The 21,360-nt window shown below is 55.1% G+C and overlaps 4 protein-coding genes across 4 annotated transcripts; 1 reads left to right on the top strand and 3 right to left on the bottom strand.

Moving 5' to 3' along the window:
• Positions 1-1,137: 1,137 nt before the first annotated feature.
• Positions 1,138-3,642, bottom strand: PG986_015063 (uncharacterized protein; the record flags this gene model as incomplete). The annotated part of the gene is made up of 3 exons (XM_066851285.1): positions 1,138-2,860; positions 2,922-3,317; positions 3,425-3,642. 3 exons carry the CDS (start codon positions 3,640-3,642, stop codon positions 1,138-1,140), a joined length of 2,337 nt encoding a protein of 778 aa, XP_066692374.1.
• Positions 3,643-4,783: 1,141 nt separating this feature from the next.
• PG986_015062 (uncharacterized protein) lies at positions 4,784-5,347 on the top strand (the record flags this gene model as incomplete). The annotated part of the gene is made up of 1 exon (XM_066851284.1): positions 4,784-5,347. One exon carries the CDS (start codon positions 4,784-4,786, stop codon positions 5,345-5,347), a length of 564 nt encoding a protein of 187 aa, XP_066692373.1.
• A 757-nt stretch (positions 5,348-6,104) lies between these two features.
• On the bottom strand, positions 6,105-7,538 carry PG986_015061 (uncharacterized protein; the record flags this gene model as incomplete). Its single annotated transcript, XM_066851283.1, has 1 exon — positions 6,105-7,538. One exon carries the CDS (start codon positions 7,536-7,538, stop codon positions 6,105-6,107), a length of 1,434 nt encoding a protein of 477 aa, XP_066692372.1.
• A 1,802-nt stretch (positions 7,539-9,340) lies between these two features.
• On the bottom strand, positions 9,341-13,810 carry PG986_015060 (uncharacterized protein; the record flags this gene model as incomplete). Its single annotated transcript, XM_066851282.1, has 5 exons — positions 9,341-10,696; positions 10,758-12,596; positions 12,656-13,447; positions 13,476-13,578; positions 13,641-13,810. The coding sequence occupies 5 exons, from the start codon at positions 13,808-13,810 to the stop codon at positions 9,341-9,343; spliced, it is 4,260 nt and encodes a 1,419-aa protein (XP_066692371.1).
• Between the last annotated feature and the right edge of the window lie 7,550 nt (positions 13,811-21,360).

Genomic DNA, 21,360 nt, shown 5'->3' with positions numbered 1-21,360 from the left:
GGAGTTACGATGGGGCATTATACCAAATATACGCCTGTTTTGGGGTGGGGGTCAAGAAGTGATTCATTCCCCTTGAGGCATGTTCCTGCTGTTTTTTTTTTCCCCGTTCTTTTCTCAACGAGATCACCTGTGGCTTGGCTTGTAAGGAAGGTGTATCATGTGTGTGTGTGAGAGGTATTTCTGTTTGTTGGCGGGTTGAGTACCGTCTGAAAACTCATCTGGTCGTTTCTCAAAGACGCTGTTCCCCGACGCTGAAGGCTCGGTCGGTAAAAGTAATAGCCTCCCGGATTATCAAGTCGCACTTGTGATTGTCTATTGATCTCGTTGCATTCGACGTCGCGTTGACATGGTTCCATGACCTGCTGTTTACAATCCGTGCGACGCGGAAGAAAAAGGGGGTGGAGGTCAGGGGGGTCTGGTTCTCTGTTTCTTACTCGATCCCTACTAACCTTGTCGTTCGTTTCTCCCAGCTATGATGTAATGGCGCCTCCTGATTGACGTGGTTGAGTCATTGCATTGATCTCTGTACGAGATGAAAAAGAAAGAAAGAAAGAAAGAAAGAAAGAAAGAAAGAAAGAAAAAGAAAGGCCTTTACTGCCGCCCGTTTCGTTATTCATCTCTTCCGGTCAAGGCGGCGGCGATCACGGAGGCAGAGGTGGGCGTGAAGGTGCCGGAGGGGGGCGGACGGAGCTCCAAAGCGTTTAACCACCAGTTTCCATGACCTGGCCCGGCTCCGAGAGACGGCTATCTCCAGTGAATACTTCAGCTAGCAGTAGAAAAAGGAACAAAGCTCCCCTCCCCTTTTTCCCGTGAGACCGATTACGGCAATATAGATATATATGGGATGATATGGTTCCATCAAGTGAAGGGATTCGTGACGAAGTAGGTTTGAGAAGGGACAGCAACAGGCATAATGCCACCTCCATGTCGAGACTACGAGCAAATTTGCTTGGGCACATAATCTCAGCAGATCTAAACATGCATTTCGTAGCTTCTCCAGGATAGGTGCACGCTTGAATCAAAACCATCTGCTATATTTGGTCATGCTGCAAAATTAATCGGGGTATATAAATATTAAAACTCGTAGCTACATTGAAATGTGACGGGAAAACACCATCTGCCAAACCCGTGTTAAGTCTATCCCATTAAGATAACCGTCACCACGATGGTACCCAACACGAGCCCGATGTTCCCGGCATAAGACACAACCGCGCCGGCAGTGACCGGCACATGTTCTCCAGATGAAGAAAACGTGGTGGTGGAGTTCTGGACGATGGGTTCGTGGCCGAACGAAGTCAAGGGGGAGGAAGTCTCATCAACAGGTTTGTTGGAAGCACCGACGGCAGCCGCCACAACAGGGTAGTCACCATGATCATCAGGCCCTGATGCTGATGCTGACGAAGAAGGAGTCGTCGTCGAGGTGGCGTTACCATGAGACTTTGCGCTGTCGACTCCGTAATCCGCCATGAACGCAGCATACGCGGCGATAGCAGCAGCAGCACCGGAGTTTGATGCTTCTCCTGACGCTACTGCCACCGCTGCCACAGCCACGGCCTGCTTGGTAGGCGCCGGGACCGGTGGCGGCACAAACGTCTCAGGCTTCGGCGACGGGACCCTTGTCAAAGCAACGACCTGTGTCACGACGACGCGCTGAGACGTGGTGGATGCAGAAGCAGCAGCCGAAGGCGACCCGGCCTCGCCGCTTACCTCCGCCGCCGCTGGCCAGGTAACCTGGGCGCCGGCGGGGCAGATGGTGGTGAAAGAGCCAACGGTCTTGGTGACGGTCACCTCTTGCTGATAGGCGGCGGGACAGTTGGGCACTCCGGCCGCGCACATGGTGATGGTGTAAGCTGCGGTCGAGTACAGCGTGGTGGTGACGAGGTTGGTTTCATTGGTGGCACCAAGAGCCGACGCATTCGCCATCGGGTATCGGCCGGTCCCGTTCAAGGACAGGGGCGCTAGCGCCCCTGATGGTGCAGCGGTAGAGAGCGGCGGCGAGATTGTAGTGGAGAAACCCGAGGTCTTCGCGGTAAAGCTGGCCGCCGACGGGAGAGACAAGGTAAATCGGGACGAAGCAGCTAGCGAAAGAGATGCCGAGAGGCTCGACAAAGAGGAAGAAGAGGAAGAGGAGGCGGCTGCCTGAGAGCCGGATACGGTCACCTGGCTGCTATGCACCATCGGATATCTTCTGGTGCCGTTCAGGGACAGTGGTGGCGCGAGGGATGGCATAGCGGAGGAAAGGGGTGACAGGACCGTGGCAGAGGTCGCGTACTTTGCAGTAATGCTATCCGTAGACGACAGGGGCGACAGAGACGACAGAGCGGCTTGCGAGACAGTAGAGGTCGGACTAGTTGCCGACGAGGAGGATACCGTATGAGACGACCCAGAGACGGTCACTTTGCTGCTTTGGTTTGCCGGCATCGAGGAAGAGATGAATGGCAGCGCGGGAATCGTCGCCGACAGAGCGGGGGATGTCATAGTCAATCCCGGGCCAGCAATGCCGGATGCCTTGTGCGGGATCCAGCACTGGGTGAGCGTCGGGGCCGAGAGCAGCGTCGTCGACACGGTGGGAACGAGGCCCAGGGTCTTGTAGTCGACGACGACGTCGAGCTTGGCATAGGCGCCGGCATTGAGGTCGAACCACTCTCTGGTCTCGAGGTCGCAAGTGGGCGTTTTCTCGATCTCGGCCACGAACTCGACGAGGTTGGCGTAGATGCCCATGGCGGCCCCGGCGCCGATGCCGAAGGTGTCGATGGCCGCCTCAGCACCGACCTGGACACGCAGCCGAAGGTCGGCCTTGAAGGTAGCTCCAGAGCCTGTTTCAACAGTAATGGGTAGGGACTTGCTGCTCGCGCCGTCACTGTGATTGCGTATTAGTATCAGATGCTCATGGTAGCCACAATAGGTTTTCATGAACTTACAAGAAGTAATCGCTGACATCACCGCCGAAGATGTCGGCCTGCAAGAAGGCGTCATCGGCCAGCTTGATGTAGAAACCGCCGCTCATGTCAATGGTGGCATTGAGGCTGAAGACCAGGTCGACGAAGAAGACGACCCCGACGCTCAGGCCGGGGTAGTGGAGGCCGATGGGGGAGTTGGAAGCGAAGAGGTTCACGGAGACGGTGGTGGAGGCACTGGCGTTGAGGCCGAGGAGGACGTAAGCCTCGACTCCGTTGAACTGCAACCGGAGCGAGGGGTGGAGGAGGTCCTCCCACAGCTTGGCCGTGATGCTGCCCTTGGTCTCGCAGTCGATGCAGGTGATGTTCAAGCCGACCGTCTCGGTGCTACCGGCATCGTCCTGAGCCCAGGCAAAGTCACTTTGGCCCAATTCTTGTCAGCTTTCTCCTGATAGCCCAAATGCTGGGATCGTGTGATGCCATTAAAAAAGAAGAAAAAAAGAAAAAAAAAAGGCGTGTGCACGTACCCGTGAAAGAGAACCTGGTGGTCCCACGTATGGGCCATGTCGAAATCGGCCTTGAGCCGCCTCTCGAGCTGCGAGGTATGGGCGAGATCGACACCCTTTTGGACCAGAGCGTCGGTCTGATCGGAGCGCAGCACGCTCACTTCGAGAGGGGGCGTCGGGCTGGCGAGAGCGCCGGCGGCCAGGAGCAGTGCCGCGGCGAAGGGGCGTGGGAGCAACATGATAAGGAATGGACGTCTTCAGGCAAGAAGACTGGGTAGCCAAATGAGGGTAGACAAGTTTGCTGGATTGTCGGCCAAAAGAGTGTGGGATGCTGCGCCCTTCGTGAAGAAGATAAAACTCCGAGAGGGAGAAGGGACAGACATGTTGAGGCTGGCCGTGGTGTATTTATTATATGAGGCATCATCGTCTTTGCCGAATTGCAATGTCGCATCCTGTGTCTGCGCACCAACAGCGACCGGGCTTACAGCGGTGGCGGGATCGGCCAGTTAAACCAGCAGCACCGCCCCAGATGTGGTATTACATACCTCAAAGCCAGCACTCGAATCAGCGTCGATTCATGCGGTGATGCTGGAGGTGGGGGACGGAGCCAAGACGTCGCACTGGCGCGGTGGAGGGGGCTTGGGGGGCCATTCGCTGCGGGTTCCGATGCGATGTCCCAATCACCCTGTCCGCCTGGCCAAGCTGACAGAGGGCCGAGAAATAAGCAGGACCCCTTTCAAGTCGACCTAGTCTCGGCAAACTCGGCCGAGTCTGTAGAGTGGCCGCGATATGACAGATGCAATTGCAGCGAGTGAGGCGGCGACGAGATGGTTCAAGATGTATGTGTACGTCAGTATGGACGATGGGATGTGCAGACTCGTAGACTCGGAAGTCGAGGTATGCGCTTTCCATTTCTCTGCCCCAGGACGCAGTCGCAGTCGCAGTCGCAGTCGCAGCCGCAGTCGCAGCCGCAGGCGCGCCTTCCACTTACTTGTGGGCGTTTGTAGGAGAAGGTGCTGGCTGCTCCTTCCCCAGACTCTCGATCAGCCATGTCCCATCCAACCCATGCAGATCGATCGAGTCATTCATTCTCAATGGAAACTCCCAATGGCTTTCCAGACCTCGTTCTGCCTACATGCACAGATTCATCGATTGTTGTCCGAACTATATGGCGGCATCTTGAAGAGGCTTTGAACGAGCTACGGCAACCATCGACACGGATCTCACGACAAGCGCGTCGCCAGCAACCCCCAGTGAGAGAAGCCCCTTCCTCGCGCAGCAATTTGAGACTCACCAGCCAAGATCCAACTGAGCGCCTCCCTCTCTCTACATCTCATCCGTCTTCCCCGCATCCCGGAACACCAACGAGGCCATACCGCAATGTGTTCCACCGTCCACTTCACCTACCGCTGCGGCTGCGCCGACAAGGCCGTCTTCAAGTGCCTGCACCCCCATCTCCACCACCTCCACCCAGATCAAGATCAAGATCACCCAGAAGAGCAAGGCGGCGACCCAATGGAGATTGCCGCCCCCGACGACAACCAGCAGCAGCCACTGGACGGATCGCCGTCACCCTCAGAAACTCCACTCCCTGTCCCGTCCATCACCATCACCATGGCCACCAGCCTGGACGAGGAGTGCCAGGATTGCATCGCCAACCACCACGGCGCCGCCAGCACAGCGGAGCTTGATGAGGAAGAAGACACCGGCAGCAGTGATGGTAGCCCCCTCGATGATCTCCCAGCCTCTTCCTCTTCCCCCTTGTCTGTCCGGGAAGAAGGAGAAGTGTTGGCAGTCACCGCCGGCGCTGCCGAAACCATGTTACCTCCGCCCCCTCTCGCTACCGTGCAGCAGCAAAGGAGACAGGCACCGCAACGGCCTCGCTTCCAGCGTAGGGGGGTAGAACGCCACGGTCTGCGGGAAATACCGCTGAACATGGTATGAACGGGGTGTGGTCGGTCGGTCAGTGCTGAAATGGGTTGTGGGTGAGTTGAACCAGAGATGAGAGGGAGGAGGGGGGCACCCCCTGTTTCCAACAGTCAGATGTCAACGACGATTGGCTAGTAGCCGAGGCCGGGGAGGAGAGGCTACTTACGCATGTGTTGCTCGCTTGTTGCTTACCTGAAGGCTGGGTACACCTAGACAGGAGCACGCAAGGGCTTTTATCGTGGATGGGATTCCAGGATGGAAATAGCGGGAATTCAACGAGGGTCACTCATACCTCCGAATGCCTCAACACGTCCAAACGAAGGAGTCTAGGGGTGTTGCCTGCATTCAATTGGCTCTACATGATATACGACATCCCATTCAGTTTTGTCATGTTCAAGGCCACATCTTTGTATTGCTCTCGTGTACATCAGCGAACAACTAATTGATACGACCAGCCTTTGACCTTGACCTTAATCTTCGCCGCCTTGCTCATTGAATCGTAAGCAGCCAGCCAGCCCCATGCCGAACTCCGATCGAAAGCAATTCTGGACAGAGAATCCGCCCTGTCTAAACTCCCAGGCCCATACATAGCACCGCCGCCCGCTCTAGCTAGACACTTTTCTCGAAATGCAGATGCAGATGCAAACAGGAGAGCTTCGAAAATAAAACAGATGCCTGAACGTCAGCCACCGTCCATACCTTTTTTTCCCAGACATAGTGAACCCCCTTTTCTTGTCATGCTTTTACCAAGCCGCCTCCCCATTATCCACTACTACTCCGACGCCCCCCCTCCCTCCTCCGCCGCCGCCGCCGCCTCCCCTATCCGCCTCGACGCACCCAGCGCCGCCGACGCCGCCAGCCGCTGCAGAGCGTCCCGGTTCGGCGTTGACACCGCCGCCGCCGCCGCCGCCGAGGGGCCATAATAACGAGGTCGCGACTGCTGCTGTGTCGGCGTCGAAGATGATTCCTGCGAGGCGGACGGTGTATAGTCGCTGTGGGACTTTTGCTTCTGTTGCTGGATAGTAGTAGGGGTCTGCGAAGCGGATCGTCCCGAGGGCAGCGCCTTTCTTGGCGTCGTCGTGGTCCGCTGCTGCTCGTTGCCGCTGCTGTCTTCTCGCGACAGGCGCCTCTGCGCTGCCGGGAGCGGCGACGGCTGCTGCTGTTGGGGCTGGGACTGCTTCGTCATCGCTATCGGCGACGAGAAAGAAGAGGGGGCAGAAGACTGTTGTTGTTGTCGCTGGCGCTGCTGCTGCTGCTGCTGCTGCGACGGTTGCGATTGCGCCGGCGACGACTGGGCCGTAGCGGGGGCCGACGACCCGGGCACGGGGCGCCGCTGCAGCCGCTCCAGCGGGACGTCGGTCTGGCCCGTCCGGACCTTGTAGCGGGCCAGGCCGAGCCGCAGCCGCAGGATCTCGGCCTTTTGCCGGGCCTGTTCGCGCGTCAGGGACGACAGGGCGCGCGGGCGCGTCATCGGGGGCAGTTGCGGTTGCGACTGTGACTGCGATGATGGCGATAGGTGTTGTGGAGAAGAAGCTGTTGCTGCTGTCGCTGCTGTCGCTGCTGCTGCGACGGGGCTTGGGTTATCTTCTTGTGAATTTTGCTGTTGTTGCGGTGATGGTGATGGTTGGTCTGGCTCCGTGACGGTGGTGAGCTGCGAGTTGTTGAGTTGGGAGTTGTCGAAGATGGCCGATGTCTCTTCTTCAGGAGAGTGCGACCCATGCCTTTCCTGCTCCGGCGTCGCTGTCGCGACCTCTGTTTCTTGCCGCTGCTTTCTTGGTGTTGTTGCTGTTGTCGTGGCTGCGCTGGGAGAATCGGCCACCACTGTCTTTGTCGTCGATGACGTTGTTGCTGTTACTGCCGGCGCCGCTGCTCTGCTTGGCGACGGGGACGACGGCGCGGTAGACGGGGCAGTAGAAGTCGCCGCGGAAATGCAAGCCCTCTTGGCGGGCGGCGCGCCTGCATGCTGGTTGAGCGGGTTGGCGTTCTCATCGCCCTCCTCTGCGATCGCAAGGGCACGTTTGGAGGAAGGAGAAGGGGATCCTCCTCCGACCGCCGGCGGCTTCTTGTAAGTGTTGAGCGGGCTCGAGGCCGAGGTCTTGGCGGCGGCATTCAGGCGCGACGTCTTGTTCAGGCCGGGGGAGGCGGGGGAGGAGGTTGCGTTGACGTCCAGCGTGGCCAAGGCACGTCTTTTTGGTGGGAGAGGCATCCATAGCTGCTTCTTCTGCTGGTTGCTGGTGCTGCTTCAGTGACGTCGCGAGATGTCTTCCTCACTACACTGGACCGTAAGGCGTAGTAGTCTGAAATTGTTGAACGGCAGGCAGTAGGTAAGTAGCTGTCGGATACAGCCTACCGTGCGGTAGTAGTTGGTTGGTCGAACAATTAGTTGGCAAATAGTTGGAGCACCCTGATTATATCACAACAAATACAGCCCAATCGCGGGCGGCGCGGGGTGAGCGAATGCGACGGATGGTTGGATGCAAGAGAGGGAGAGAATGCGAGCGGAAGTAAATGAATGAATCAATGAGCCAGACAGAGAGACAGACAGACAGACAGACAGACACAATGAGAGTGGAAAAGACAGTCCAGTTCGATTTCTTACCGAATAAGTAATCGAATCGAAGAATGGTTGATGTTGATTGACATGGACGACTCGAGGTGGGAGAAGCGCGAGCGAGGCGCAACGGGTAAATAGATTACTTGTACTCGACGGATCGCGTTTCCCTCGTGGCGCGTCGCAGGAGCTTGGAGCTTTGGCTTTGGTGCATTGGTCTGGTGTGCATTGGGAAATGGGGGGGGCTTTTTATGCATCTATTTATTTATTGCCTGTTTGGGCCTTGCCTCACAGCCTGTAGGCGCTGTTTCCTGGCGGTCCTGGCGGCTTCCAGGGCGCGTCTCCAGCGCCAGAAGGGCTTTATGACCGCTAAAGGGCCCTTCCCTGCCTGCGAGCCCTGCAATTCAGCGCCCTGTACATCGGTTTTATGCAGGCTCAGGGTTCTGGCCCAACCCCGCCACGCGCCGCGCCGTGCGTGCCCGCCCTGGCTTTGGCGAGCAGCCTACCAACCCCTACCCATTCCATAGCTCACGTAGGATCGCGTATCAGTCAAGGTCAATTCGCTAACCTAATACGCGGTTGGCTGGCTTGCATGAACCATGTAGGCACGCACGTCAATATTACTTAGCCATGTGGCATATCGCAAGTCACTACACATCATGTCACATATCCTCAGGAGCACGTCCAAAAACAGTAGCAGTAACAGTAATCATCGTATCAATAAATCCCTCCTCATCCCACAAGGCACTTCTGGCCCATATACATTTCATCCCCTCCTATCATCTCTGTCTCTCTCCGTCGCCTTTACTTTTAAACTACGGGTATCGCTGAAATTCGCCGTCCCCTTACTCCCTTCTTCTTCCTTATACGTATGTGTGTGTGTGTGTGTCGCATCATGATACTGTGGACATAGAATCCAAAAATCAGGGAGGGAAAAAAAGATGGAGAAGAAAAAGAAAAACAAGAAACAAATAATCGACAAACGTTCCACCGTCCCCCCAATTTGTGTGTGCCGCCTTGGGCTGCCCCGACTGAACTCCAATGCTACCAGATCAGACCCCCATGGAAGAAACCCAAACAATCATCATGGACACCAGAATGACATGAAGATATAGCCCAGCCATCATCAGAGAGTGAGAGGCTTTTCCCATTTTCGCCAGAAAACAAACAAAAAAAAACGCCACCGAATGAATGTTCGCTTTCCCATTGCCCCTACACGACTCGAGCCCCCATCCATCCATCCTGTTTGCTCCACGCTTTTGGCGTCTTTCCCAGACATACACTCTTCCTGTTGCCCAAACCTAGAGTGAAGTCTATAGTAGTTGTAGTAGTTGTTGCTGTAAGTAACCTGGTTATTATGGTACATTCGAAATCGTAGAATGCCAACAAAACGCCCGTACATCGTCCATCGTCTTCTTCTTCATTTATCCTGGCAAGCTTTCGGCCGATACTCTCGCTCAGCTAGACGTGTCGAGAGAATACAGTGACGTGTCCAGGGTGAAGGGCTTGGTGAAGTCCGGGTTGACGTCGTCCCAGGAGGTGAAGCCGGCAAGGGCAGTGTTGTCCATGCCCATCGGCTGGGCTCCGTCGAACATGCTCATTTCCATATCCATGGCACCCGTATTCACAAAGGCGTCGCCATCGAACGGTTGCCAATTGTCGAGACCCAGGTCCAACCGGACATCCAGCGTGACTCCTTCCGATACGTCGCTGTTCGGCTCGGACGAAGCGCTGTCCTTGCTGGATTCGGGCGTGTCATTGGGCGTGATCGAGCGGTAAACGCCCATGTCCATGATGGCACCACCACCCCCGGACTCGAGTCCAAACTGGAACAGCTCCTGCGGGTCAATCGTGTTCATGCCAAAGCCGAAGTCCATGTTGTTCGACTGCGCAGGTGTCTGGCCCTCCGTCTTGACCATAGTCGCATCTGCGTTTTGTTGCTCGGCTGGCTTGCCGGGGACACCCTTCGCTACACCGGGCTTAGCACCGTTGGAGCTCTCAGACCGCTTCATGGACGCCTCACGAGCCATCGAGGCGGCCCCTGCTGGGGAGGCGCCTTGCTCTAGCCCACCGGCTGGTGCCATGGCGGTGGATTTGCCATTGGCATCCAGACCGAGTGCAAACGCGAGATTCTCCGTCGCATATCGTGCGGGGTCCTCGAAGGGCTTGACGTGCTCCTCCTCGTAGTGAGCCTGGCTGGCTTCTTTCGTTGCGAAGCCAATGCTGTTGGCCTCGCAATCGGGCATGGGACACTGGAATTGGGCCTTGGGCACCGCCTTCATCTCGGCCGACTGCGCTTGCTTCTGCATCTGTGGCGAGGCCTGCTTGCTGACTTGCGGCGACACACTGGCACTGGCAGTCGTCTTGGGCTTCTTGCGCGAAGTGGGCAGATGCAAGTTGTCTGCTGTGACGGCGGGCGCTTTGCCGTAAGCAGGCAGGCCGTGCGGCGAAGGCGCGCCTAGAGGGAAGGGAGGCTGCGACGTGGTGGGAGCAGCAGGGGTCACGCTGCTCCTCTGGTGCATCTTGTTCAGCGCCTGGGAGTTCTTCTCCAGGTTCGCCGCATTCAGAGGAACCGGTTGTGCGGGTTGAGCGTTGGATGTCTGCCCAGGCGTGGCCTGTTGAGCCGCGCCGTCGGCCGCGTTCTGCTGACTGGCAGTCTTGCGAACTGCTTGCGGGAACGAGGCGGCGAGGTCCTTGGCGATACTTTCCATCATGGCCCTCACTTGCTCCAAGTCCTTGGGTTTGACCGAAAAGACTTCCTTGGGTGTTGTCATCTTCTCGCCATCCTTGAACTGCCGCACAAGGCGCATACGCTTTGGAAATCGTTAGCTACGCTTCTAGATTCATATGTCAAGGGGAATGAATATATCTTACCATCCTGAAGAACATCCTAGCACGGTTGTCGTCGCGCGTCAACGAGTACCAACGGCCCAGAGCTCTGCCGAGCTTGCTCATTTCGAACACCATGCGCTGAATCTTTGTCGTCATATCCGCATGCTGCTCCGGGTTCATTAAGACGTCTTGTAATTGTTCGTTGTTAGACGCTCGCTGCTCCTCGGCGCCGATTTGCCGCAATCGCTCGATGTCTTCTTGCGTTGAAGCTGTCGGTTGCTGCTGCGCAGCTGCACGATGGTTCCTCATCAACTGTTCATACTTGGCCCTCTGGTCAGGAGGCAAGCTTGCAAGCTGAGCTTGGTTGAGGATAGGTTTGGTAGGAGGCGGAGCCTGCTGAGAAGCCGGGCGCTGCATGGGAGTAGACGATGCATTATTAGGTACATCAGCCGCATCGTCCGTACTCGGGCGCTTGAGGCTGTTCTTGGGCGGCACAGCAGGGGAGGCATTCTGCTGCTGAGGTGTTGGGCGATTACTGGAGGGCTGTCCTTGTGTGCTATTCCTGGCAGGAGCGGCGGAAGGAGGAGCCTCGTTACCTGCATTTGGCCCACGTGGCATCGCCCCTGGGCCTGCCGGGGGCTGCTGCGTCGGAGGCGCTGCCGCTCCAGCGGGTTGTTGTGCGAATTGAGGAGCCTGTCCGGGCATCTGCATGCCGAACTTTTGTCGGATCTGGTGCTGTTTCATCTGTACCAGGTAGCTTCGGATCTTCGCCTCGTCCCATGTCTTGAACCGATCGTGCCTCCTTGCGGTCTCGATCTCATGCGCTGTGACCTGGATGTTTGCGAAGGCTGCGGCCAGTTGAGGGGGGATCGTGACTTGCGGAGGTCCTGTCGCACCGGGAGCTCCAACACCCTGCGGAGGCTGCTGTGCAGGTGGCCCTGGCTGTGGTATCTGGATACCAACGGCCTGTGCCAGTTGGGGTTTGTTGACCAGCATGGCGCGGAATTGCTGGAGCTGGAAGGCGAGCAGTTGCTCCCCGACATTTGGGGGCAGCGGCTGCGTCGGGATCCATTGCTTCAGCTGACCCCATTTCTTGATCTCCGGCGGTATATTCTGTAGCTGAGACAGCACACGCTGCGGGACATCCATGTTGTTCATGAAGTTCATGGCTTGCGGGTTGTTCGGCATCTGGGGCTGGCCTTGCGTATTTCGCATTCGGTTGAGCTGCTGCTGGACCATCATGGGGTTCTGGCCGTTCGCTCCGGCGGGCCCGTTGGGTTGGGGCATGTTAGGGTTGTTACCTTGGGCAAACTGAGCCATGGGATTACTGCCTTGTCCAAACTGCCCCGGCTGGGCTTGCGGGCGGCCAGGGGCCTGACCTCCTCGGCTGGCGCTCCACTTTGCCAGCATCTCGTTCACTTTATCTGCCGGCAGGTTCTGGAAGCTTTCTCGCATCTGTTGTGGCATCTGCTGGAGCATGGCGTTGAGCATCTGTTGCCGGACATTGGGGTTCATCTGAGGTCGTTGGTTGGCTTGGTTGAAGCGTGGATCAAAGCCTTGCCCAAACGCTGGGTTTCCTTGATTCATGGGAGATTGCTGGCTGTTTGGCCTCATGCCCGCCACGGGGGGGTTGGGTCCAACAGGAGCATTGAGCGTGGTCATGGCCGGACTCTGGGATACTCCCCCAGGACCGCTAAGCCCGCCGGGTTGGCCTGTCATTTGCGCCTTTGCCTGGGCCTGGGCTCGGATCTGCGCTTGTGATTGGGCCGCGGCCTGGTCCATCTTCATCTGCTGTGCCTGCTGCAGATTGAACTGCTGCTGCATGTGCGGGGGCCGCCCGTTCTGGTTCGGGGGCGGCTGGTTGTTCCCTTGGTTCTGGCCCTGAGCTCCTCCCATCGGTTGGGGGTAGCATTGCGGCCAGGGCCGATGCTTGCAGGCACGACCATCTGGCCTGCCTCCTGAGCCAGCATGCCCGCCTTTTGCTGGTTGATAATCTCGTTAGAGAAGGGGCCAAGGTCGCTGCCGTGCTGTTGGCCCGCCTGGTTCATGTTGCGTTGCTGCTGGGCTTGCATCTGCATCGCTGGGTTCATGCCGGCGCTTGGGTGCATGTTGGGCTGCGTGCCCTTACCAGCGGCTTGCATCAGCATCTGGTTCTGGAAGAAGACGAGCAATGGATCTTGGCCCTCCTGTTGGAGTCGCTGCAGGTGATGGGGAGACATCTTGCTCTGGACCATTGCACGAAGTTGTCGCTTTTGTTCCTCGGGCGTGGTCTGAAGCTTGGCCAGAGCAAGTTGATGGGCCTTGGCTCTGGCTTGCGGAGGTATGGCATTGACGTTCATTTGCGGCGCTCCTTGCGGATGCATGGGCGAGGCACCCATCTGCATCGCGTGCATGTTGGGATTCATGGGGTTGCCTCCCATGTTCGGCATACCCATGCCGGGCTGCTGCGGTTGTTGTGGGATAGGTGATGCCTGCATGGGTTGTTGCAGGTGCTGGAAGCCCTGCGGCGATGGCTGAACCATCCCCCTCGACATTTGGTGCATCGCATTCTGGTTCATGAACATCTGAGCCTGGGCTTGCGCGTGCGCTTGAGCAGCCGCTTGCTGGTTGAGCGAGTTCTGCAGGTGCTGTTCGTTGGCTTGCCGTTTGCGAAATAATTCCTGTATTCTTTGGGAAACTTTGGATTCGTAGTTGGGCTGTCGCGAGTTAGACTTGAAGGATCCTCGAAGTGCCTATGAACGGATGATTGAATGTACTTACCTTGTCGGGAGAAGTCTGAAATGCTTCTCTCTCGAAGTTGATGCCAGTGTGAACGAGCTGTTCTGTTTCCAGTTGTGGTAAAGCCAGGAAGGAGTTAGAAATGCTGTTGTGAGACATGTTAGCCGGAAACGAAACGAGTCATGCAGCTAGCGGGTGAATACATACAGATTCATGGCGTTGCCCACTCGGATATTCAAGTGCACCTGATTCTGCCAGCCTTGTGTCTGAATGGGATTTTGTACCATTGTCCGGTACACAGCTGCGGATAATTGATGGGTGGCCGGGCGATTTCTCACGGGGCCTCCACCGCCCATCTGTGGCATGTTGGCGGCCATGGCCGCAGTCGAATTAGATTTGTACAATCTACAGTTGCAACGAGGTCCTGTTCAAACAGATGCAAACCAGGTGCAGAAACAAGGTTCCGGATGGTAGGGTGGTCAGAGATCGGCGCTGCCTAAAGTAATACGCAGTCGTCCTTTGCTCTCATTGGTCCCGATAGGATGAGTCCAAGTCGCGGCTGTGTTGTAGGACTCGCAAAGAAGCGAAAACGTCGAGAGGTGTAGGTAGGCACGACTCCCAAATTCTCACGATTTAGAGAGTAGCAGGCCGGCTATCCAAGAGAGTTTTGCCTGCTCCAAACATGTATACATCCAGCGGAGCAAGGTTGTGTCGAGAGATCCCTGTGACGTAGTAGGATGCGACCAGTCGTACCAATAGGTGATTGCAACGACTATTTCCTCGAGGGCTCGTATGGCGCGAGCGTGTAGGACGATCAGACGAAACTGGTCGGGGTGTTCGATTGGACAGGCATGCAGATTCCGACGAGCAATAGAACAAGAAGCGGCCGAGGAGCAAGTAGCTTTATCGTCTATACAAGGGTCGGGTGAGGACTGCAGGTGTACAAAAGCTGAGCGGTAGCTAGCTGGCGGTTTTCGACGGGCGGCTTGAAGCACACTAGGCCAGACTGAAGGTGGAGGGGGTGGGAGGGAGTCGCTAAAACGAGAGAGGACGGAAGAGGATCCTGGGACAGGGCATGTTAGCGCATGATGCTTTTGAACGTCTGCCAGCACATTACAAGCGGAACAACGAGAGCAGATAGATAGACGAATGCTCGCTGAGAGTCTTGCAAGCTCTGGCAGAATAAACAGGCAAAACGTCAAAGGGACCCGTACCACACTGAGCGACTCTTGGTTGTTGGTGACGCGAAGCAGGAAGCGCGCAATGGCGACGATCGGCAGAAAACAGGGTACCGGTTTCGTGCCGCCGCTAAGCCGCCGAGTTTTGCAGGGCGACGAAAATCGGTCGTAACGGCGTGTAGTTCCCAATAATGGATTGAAGTAGTGGTCGTAGTGTTTGGATGAGTGCTGTTTCCTTGTTTATTTCCTTCCTTTCTTTTCTCTGGTCCAGGGCGGATCTGCCGAATGGGAGTGGTGTGGAAGCGAGAGGGACAGACGGACAGGCAGACTCGCTAGGACTCTCAAGCAACGGGTGCAGTTGGAGCAGTCAGGTCGTCGGGCAGCGCACGATGTTGTCACTTCAAAAGTACCAGATGCACGAACGGGACGGCGAAGACATCTACTGCTGCTGCTGCTGCTGCTGTTGTTGTTGTTTGAGTGTGTGTTTTGCGAGAGGGGGTGGGAGGAGGGAAAGGACAGGGCCAGAGCGAGCAGAGTAGGTGGTAGAGTAAGTAGAGATGTATGTAGAGTGCACACGTCGGGAGCCCTGTGCTTGGTTGGTGCTTGTGCTTGTGCTGGCGCTGGTGCTGGGGTGGGAGCGAGCGATGGGCGAGTGAGTTTAGAGTGCAGAAAGAGAGCGAGTAGAACCATGAATCAAATATTGGCAAAAGTGGGCACCTGGGGATCTCCCACTGCCAGCGTCTTGAGTCCAGGACTTACTTGACTGCAAGCCTGACTGCTGAATGGCCAGCGCCGGCCAGGGCCCCCGGCACCCAACTGCCCTAAGCTCTCTAAGGCGCCAAGTACCCAGGCCCACTCCAGCTGTGTACCTGCCACCGCGTTTCATGTACCTACAGCACAGTAGGCCGTCTTAAGATGCACCGTAGCGACTTTACTTACTCCAGTACCAATCCACGTTCAATTGCAGCAGCAATTCATGTTATGACGAACGGCAAAGAGGGAGGAGGAAAGGACAGAATAAGGATATCCAAGATCTACAGTACCACCACCACCACCACCACGTTGACATCGGGAAGTTGGCAATTACAGTTTGCGTGGCTGGACCGGCTCTGTTGAAGATGAGAAGTTTGTCGGCGCGGCGGTCGAGAGCAACCGCCCAGAACTGGAGAAAGCGAAGCGAGCAGCAATGCCTACATACCTCATAAACCTGCGCAAGAAAACAAAAGGAAAGAAAAAGGTACTACTTGCATTACCGACTGCCAATACCTTTGCGCAGTGTGCAGTGCGACATTGCTACCAGCATGGCGAAAAAGTCTACCACTCTACCTAAGGCCAAATCTGAATCAACCTATCTATCTACATGTAGACTGACCATGCCTCTTCAGTTCGATTCGTCCCGTCCTGCTGCGGTTCCTGAGTCGCTTTTCTGGTCTGGCAACTCAAGTCATGTGAGAGAGAGAGTGTGTGTGTGTGCGCAGTCGAGAGATACATACCTACTCAAGGTAGAGAGAAAGTGAGAGAGATGTCGTTGTTGATGGTGGGATATGCTTACATAGAGACCCGCAGATCATGCCTGTCTAGCTCATATGTATTGATGTACATCGCCAAGTTGGCATTAGGAGAGAGATATTGTACTTACATGATATGTACACATGTGTGTAGTTGGGTAAAGGCAACTAGCCTATTAACAATATCGCCTACTTACCTACACAATTGCAAAGTACGACCGACAACGACGAACGAACGACGAACCATGACCAAGTACGTAAGAAGTAATGTACATCCATCTATGGCTGGCTGTCACGGACCGGGAGAGAGGCACAAGGAAAAGAAGGGGTCCAGAAACAGGGGTGGGTGCTCGCTCGTGCTGGAACAAATCAAACGCGCGTTATCCTTGAGCCCCCAAACGGAGCCGAGAACGTCGCAACAGGGAAGATAAAAAGAGCAGAGCAGAGCAGAGCAGAGGGAGGCAGTGGCAGTGGCAGTGGCAGTGGCAGAGAGAAGAGAGACGAGAACAATCAAATAAGATCGGATGGAGCTAGAACAAAGCTACAAAATTACAGTCCTTCTTTCTACCACTGCACCCAATCTCATATTTCCAAGATTTTGTACACACACACACACTCCCTCCTCCTCCATCTATGACCCAGGAAGCCGGGATTCCTCTACCGTGGGTTTCAATCATCAGAGTAGGTACGGTCGTATATTTGTATCACATATATGCGTACAGAAATAAGAGAGAAAATTCTCCCTTCTCCCCCTCCCCATGACGATACTTGTCAGAAGTTGGAAACACAATGGTACCTCAGAACATGAATTGGCGATGAAGAAAACCGGGCACTGAGCACTGAGCAATGGGCGAGACGGCGATGGAATCAAGATTGGCGTCGGCCACTAATCTAAGTTGCTTTTTTTTTTTTTTTTTATCTAATTCTTGTTCCTTTTGGGCTGGCGAAAGTGGGCGCAGAAAACCGGTGGAATCCCAGAGCAGAAGCACAGGCAGAAGCAGAGGCAGAGAGAGAAAGGACCGCAAACATTCTAAGACAAGGTACTTGAAGCTATCGATTTCCAATTGATGTGTACTTCTCTCTAACCTACCTCCTAATCTCACCTGTGTATCCCTTGGGACGGCCTGATGAAACCGAACATGGAGATTGCAGTGGTCGGCACATCACGAGTTCGAGCAGTCAGTTCGTTGATATCCATCATTTCTGGTCTTTCAAAGCAGAATGAAAGCCTGGTGATGCCTGTATGGGATTGTCACGCGCGGCCGATCTCTTGCTGTGTATTTGATGTGTGCCTTGGTGCCCCATCAATCCACCAGCCGGGCCACATCACCTGCACACGGCTATGTACATGTAGCATATCCACTCCGCGCCCAGCATCAGCATCTAACCTACATCAAATGTAGACCTCCAATCCCGACCGACACCCAGTCGTTCTTGACTCGATGCACACAGCCAAAGAGCAGGTCGAGGAACTCTGCAAGTATGCCAATCACCTACGTACAAGGACGCTGTTTCTGTACAGGCCCCCTAATATGTGTCAACTGCCTCCGGGATGACATCTACCAGGGTCGGAGCCGTTCACGGTATGTTTATGTTGTTATGGGGGAACAGCTACGTACCTAGAACGAATGAAGTGTGGAGCTGCGCGTGTTCCAACGACCTCCCGCCAAGGATGATGCCTTCGCCGGTGACTCTGCTCCCTGAGTCTTATTCTTCTAAATACGTTTGCCCCCAACTGCTCTCCTTCGTTTTTGCTGATCGAGATGATGGGAATAACACTGTTTGACTAATTGCCTCGGGGCGGTGTCTATCTTCTCTGGCTTTCTTTCTAAGCCGTACTTGAGAGAGGCTGCAGTTGATCGGTGATGCCTACTGGTAGAGAGAGTGAGAGAGAGAGAGAGACGTTGATACCTAATACTTACCTACCTTACATTATGAATGCATTGGTCGAATGAGCGCGCCAAGCAAAGCCTGAGGCCTTTCTGAGAAACGCGGTCTTTTCCTCGATACACACTTGGCAATGCGTAACGAAGCGAGGCGAGGCGAATCAAGATTGAAAGAGGGCAGTTTCTTTCCCTATACGCCTAAACACCATAGGTACAGACAGACATACACATATCCGTCGTCGACAATTGCGAATCCCAAATACGCCAGATTGGTTGCGTGCTGCGTCGCTGTGCTGCTTGCTGCTTATCACGTAAAAAAAGAAGGAAAAAAAAAGAAAAAAAGAAGGAAAAAAAAAGAAAAAAAAAAGCAAAGCAGGGCTCAGATCGAATCTCCAGCTCGGCACCCAGCACCGGATATGTGTGCGTTCTGCCCATGTGTCTCTCTATATAGCTTGCATGAAGTGTGTGTGTGTGTGTGTGTGCGTGCGTGTGGTGTGCGAAGGCCTGATGAGGCAAGCAGCCCAGGAGCCCAGACGAAAGAAGAGAGAGAGAGAGAGAGAGATACAGTGCGGGCGTTCGCGCGAGGGAACGAGCAGAGGTACTTGGGGGTGGACTTGGGGACCGATCTGCCTAGCATGCAGCATGTACCGAAGTAGTGTGAGCACGACAGGGATCCCAGCCTGCCTTAGCGTCAATGTCAAGCAGGCGCCTCGTCAAGGTCCAAGTCACCTGGGTGTACATGCACTTCTGCTGCTGCTGCTTCTTTGGCCACCCACTTGCCTGCCTGCTGGTTGAGAGAGTGGGAGTGTTCATGTTGTTGTTGTTGTTGTAAGGTAGGCAGTAGGTGTGTGAGGCGAGTAGTATGTAGCAAATGTGATGAAGGTGTAGTCGATTGGAACAGACAAGCGAAGGCGAGGGCGTACAAACTATCACTCTCTCTTTCTCTTTCTCTTTCGTATGGGTGGTGCTTCCTGAATAGGCAGCGGTGTGGTTACCCAGATGCTCGACTTGAAGGCCAAAAGTCGAAGACCGGATTCCCAACTGAGTATACACGCCTACCTCCCACCTCCCCTCCCCTGCCTCTCAACTGTCTTTCCCCTGGTCAAGTGCCCTCTGTCTGCCTGTCTGTCTGCCTGTCTGTCTGTCTGTCTGTCTGTCTGTCTGCCCAGAACTCGCCCTGACTGTGATGAATGAAGCCTACCTAGGTAAATATCTAGATGCGTGCTTCCTCTGTGCCCAATAAGAAGCGAAGATGCATGTACCTATACATCACGTAACCATCACATACACACCTTAAGTAGGTTCATGTTGCCAGCCCAGCCGCCTCAAAGCTGCGTCTGCGTTAGAGAGGAGGCGAAAAGCAGAGATCGGATTGATACTGTGCCGCGCTCTCTCTCACATTCTCTTACTAGTTTTTGGTACATTGTATTGTTCCCCAGTTACATAGTATGTTGGGGGAAAGTAAAGTTTCCTCTGGCGAATTACAAGGACTCGCTCGCTCGACCTCTCCAAGTTATCTTACCGCGCACCCTTTCGAGGCCGTTCAGTCTTGAACCAACTGCAAGTGGCATGGGGCTTTTTTTCTTTTTCTTCTCTCTCTTCTCCTCGTCCTGCCTGTGAACTGGTGGTCTAACGAACGAACGAACGAACGAACGTTCGGTCGTCTCGTCCCTAGGCAGGGTGGTAGGCTGGTAGGGTAGGGAGACGAGAGTGGACCAGGTGTCCCTAGTCGCAGACCCACGGAGGGAAGAGCGCGCGACACCATTCATCCCCATCTTCACAAGCAACAAAACCGTTCAACGCCATGGGTAGCCAATGTATTTTCTATCGACGATGACCTGCATGTATACCAGCTTGTCGCATGGGCAACCAAGTCGCCATGACAGAGGATCGGAAGCCAGATAACTAGACAACGAAACCGGTCTTTACGACTATCTCCCTCTCTGTTCTTCTGGTAGCAGACATGCGCATAAGGGGAAGAGGGACAGCAATCAATTGTGGTGTGTGTGCAAGTGTGGTATATCAATGTACCTTAACCGCCACGTACCTGGATTAAAGTGTGTCGGCCGGCAATGGGCGAGACTATCCCATCCCAGCCAAAGGCCAGCCTAAAAAAGCCAGCCTCATTGCCCATGTCCATGCCACTACTGCCTCTTACAGACAAGACAGACGGACCACCAGACAGGCCCTCCCATCCATCACCCATCATCCATTCCTTTCGCAACCCGTCAAACCCCACCAACACCACCACGTTTCTGCGCTGGCTTGCTACTGTTGCCTGCTTGTCTTCGTTACAAGGCTCCTCTTTCTCCCCCTCTATCTCTCTCTCTCTCTCTCTCTCTCGCTCTCGCTCTTCTAGGTAATCCTGACTGTATGTTACTTACACAATGGGAAACAATGTCGCATTGTCTGGAGGCACGTTGGCCCCATTACCAACAACAACAACAACGACGGGCAATGTCATTATTCTGACATGTACCGACCCGGCCTGCTGACCTTGCCTGCCCAAGTCCATACAGAAACCTGAGGAGTAGCACTGCCAGTGCCGTTGCTATGAAATTAGAATTTCATCGGAAACAAGTCTAAACCGCCCAAGTTTTTACTAAAGTGGTAGGGCACACTGTATTACTTACTGTAGCCTGTCTGTCTGGTCTTGTCTGTCTGTCTCTTGTCGTCTGCATGCATTACAGTATACCAGATGCTACAACCTACTGCAGCTAGAGGCCATGTCTGCAGCTCTGTGCAGTTGTAGTAAGGGCATCGTCGTCCACCTTCTTGCCTGCCCGCCTACCCACACCACCCACACCCGGATTGGGATTCACCAGCCGGCCGGCCTTGTTGGGTTGTGTGTGGTGTGTGGTGTGCCTGCCTCTCTGTGTGCCGCCCGCCGTGTGGTGCCCCCTACCCTGCGCGGATCTTGCATTCTTCCCTGTTATCCGCATCCGGTTTAGTCTAGAGTCTTGTCGTTTTCCAAGACCCAGCTTTTCCCTCTCTCTACTTCTACTTTACCCCCCAGCAGCCAGCGCCAGGTGCCAGGTGCGTGCTGCCCAAAACAAGCGTGAATCGCCCCAGGAGACCACATGCGCCTGTGAGTTATTTTGCAGCAAAAGTTGTTGTAGAGAAAGGTGTGTAGGTGGGCAGTACTATTCCAAGGTTGATGTATTCATCCCAGTTGTGCGTTACAGCGCACCGTCCTGCCAAAATCCCAGTATGACAGATACATAAGAGGTATATTGGCTTCGTAGTAAAGGGTTCAATGTTGCTCTCAAGGCAACGGGTCCCCTCCCGGCCCCACCGCCGCGTATCTTTCCAATTAACGTTCCTTTCCCAGGTTCCCTATTTTTTCCTTTTCCTT

This window comes from Apiospora aurea (assembly GCF_038362705.1).
Source record: "Apiospora aurea strain CBS 24483 chromosome Unknown utg000011l_segment0_segment0, whole genome shotgun sequence".
Taxonomy (NCBI): Eukaryota; Fungi; Ascomycota; class Sordariomycetes; order Amphisphaeriales; family Apiosporaceae; genus Apiospora; species Apiospora aurea.
The sequence above is the reverse complement of the archived record's forward strand: the minus strand, read 5'-3'. Positions and strand labels throughout refer to the sequence as shown.